Below are 1,912 nucleotides of genomic sequence, written 5' to 3' on the forward strand. Positions count from 1 at the left end.
TCAATCAATCAATCAATCAATCAATCAATCAATCAATCAATCAATCAATCAATAAATAAAAAAACTTGGGGAAAAGTAAACATCATTTTGACTATGTCTTGCTGGTTGGCTCAGTTTACAATTCAAGCAGAAATGTATTATGTTTCATATACTGTTTAAATCAAGTGTAATTAAGGTGTTGTTCAWTGTCTCACCTAGCCAAGTCTCTGGCAACAGTTTCATTAGGACAGGTGACAAAAGCTGCCGAGTGTGTCCCCGAGATGTACGTCTCAGAAGCCATGGAGAATGCTCGCAGCCCTACAGTCCTCAGCAGCTGGAACATAAACACGCTCAAAAGCACCGTCTGGAAGGACAACAAAAAGCAAAGTAACAATGTGCACTAACTTCAACATCAAATCTTCCTGCATCTACTGGAGTAGAGTACCCAGTGCATGTGCAATGTGTTTTGAAAATTAAGTGTTATTACATTGTTTTCTCGTGAGGCATTTTTAAAAACTCACCAAGATCAAAGCCTTTAAGGACCCAACTTGCAACGTCTCTGCACCAGGCAATCCAATGCGCATCACCTGTGCGCAAAGCAAAGAATGATCAGTTAATAATTGTTTTTATTTTTCATGAAATGCTTCAGGTTTTTATTTTTATTTGTGTATGTATGCATACTCAATAGATCTACAACTTACAGTAATGCAATATCAGGTGTAACAAATGTATGTAACAAAAACAGGACGATCTGATGTGTGCACAGTGCTTAGTAAAGTCTGTACAAACTCTACCAGCAGTGGCTCTTCTTAAATATTCTTTGAGTTTACTAATTATTTTCAAATCAGGAACAAAAACAAAGAAAAAATTTGAATAAAATAAACAGAAACAATGGCAAAACACAGCAAAACATGAACCATCTCAAAAAGTTTTAGTCCCTATCACGAATATAACATAAAATATTTTATTTAAAAGTATTTGAGTTTGAAAGAGGGAATCTTTGTGTTTACAGTATAATGCAGATGACACTTGTGATATAATGACACTTTCGTGGGGCAGGGATAATTATTTTGTTTCTGAAGTTTAGCAGACGTAGTTGTGTTTTACGAGACTTGCTTAAACGTGWAAATAAATCACTTTCTGGTCTCAGTGACTGATCGTAGCCTACTAAGAGAAATGTTTGTTTTCCATTTGAAGTCAACACGCCACACGGTCTTGAATTTTCACTTTTTTTAAGTGGTGCAACATTTAGGAGTCTGGTGCCATGCCTTCTTTTGGAAATACAACAAATCAAATTTTAGATAAAAATCCTCCACTAGTTTCACAGTGAGCTGAACCAGTACTAGCATGTTAACGTCACGTAATTCTGCAAAAGTCACTTCCACTACGACCGTATAACAACTTTAAGACGCAGAAACAAAGACTAATAGCTTCTGTATTAAGAGTTTTTGTTTTGTTTTTTAATGAAAAGGCCAGGATTTATTGGAATATTTACCTTTTTTTTTTATGGCAGCGCCTCACTTCCACCGCAGCTGCCGTAAATTGTGACGGCTTATTGTTTGTGAAACTGTCGCAAATCAGCGGCCTCTCGGAAAGAAGCGATGCTCATTTGCAGAAAATCCTGATCTTCATTCATCCATTGAAAATGTTTTTTATGCCATTCATTACAACAAAGGAAACTTTATTATTAGTATTATTATTTACTAAAATTGTGGACATAAAGACTATGTTACATCGCGTTTTGGTAATGCTTTCATTAGTGTTAGTTCAAAGAAGCAAAAAGTACATTATGTTAATAACGTTGAGTGCACACGTGCTGACTATTAACACCAACGCTGGTTGAGTGGGTGGGTAAATAAATAAACAAACAAACAAACAAACAAACAAACAAACAAACAAACAAACAAACAAACAAACAAACAAACAAACAAAC

The 1,912-nt window shown here is 35.3% G+C and overlaps 1 protein-coding gene across 1 annotated transcript in view; it reads right to left on the reverse strand.

The window, feature by feature from the left end:
* LOC106522486 (protein CutA homolog) overlaps window positions 1–1,567 on the reverse strand; it is a gene marked incomplete in the record, with an annotated part of 3,309 nt that extends 1,742 nt beyond the window's left edge. Inside the window, 3 exon segments of the mRNA XM_014015505.1 lie at window positions 195–343; window positions 501–568; window positions 1,478–1,567. Of these exon segments, the coding sequence (XP_013870959.1) occupies window positions 195–343; window positions 501–563 (212 nt within the window).
* Between the last annotated feature and the right edge of the window lie 345 nt (window positions 1,568–1,912).

The sequence above is a fragment of the Austrofundulus limnaeus genome, unplaced genomic scaffold (assembly GCF_001266775.1).
Source record: "Austrofundulus limnaeus strain Quisiro unplaced genomic scaffold, Austrofundulus_limnaeus-1.0 Scaffold130, whole genome shotgun sequence".
In the NCBI taxonomy this organism is placed as follows: Eukaryota; Metazoa; Chordata; class Actinopteri; order Cyprinodontiformes; family Rivulidae; genus Austrofundulus; species Austrofundulus limnaeus.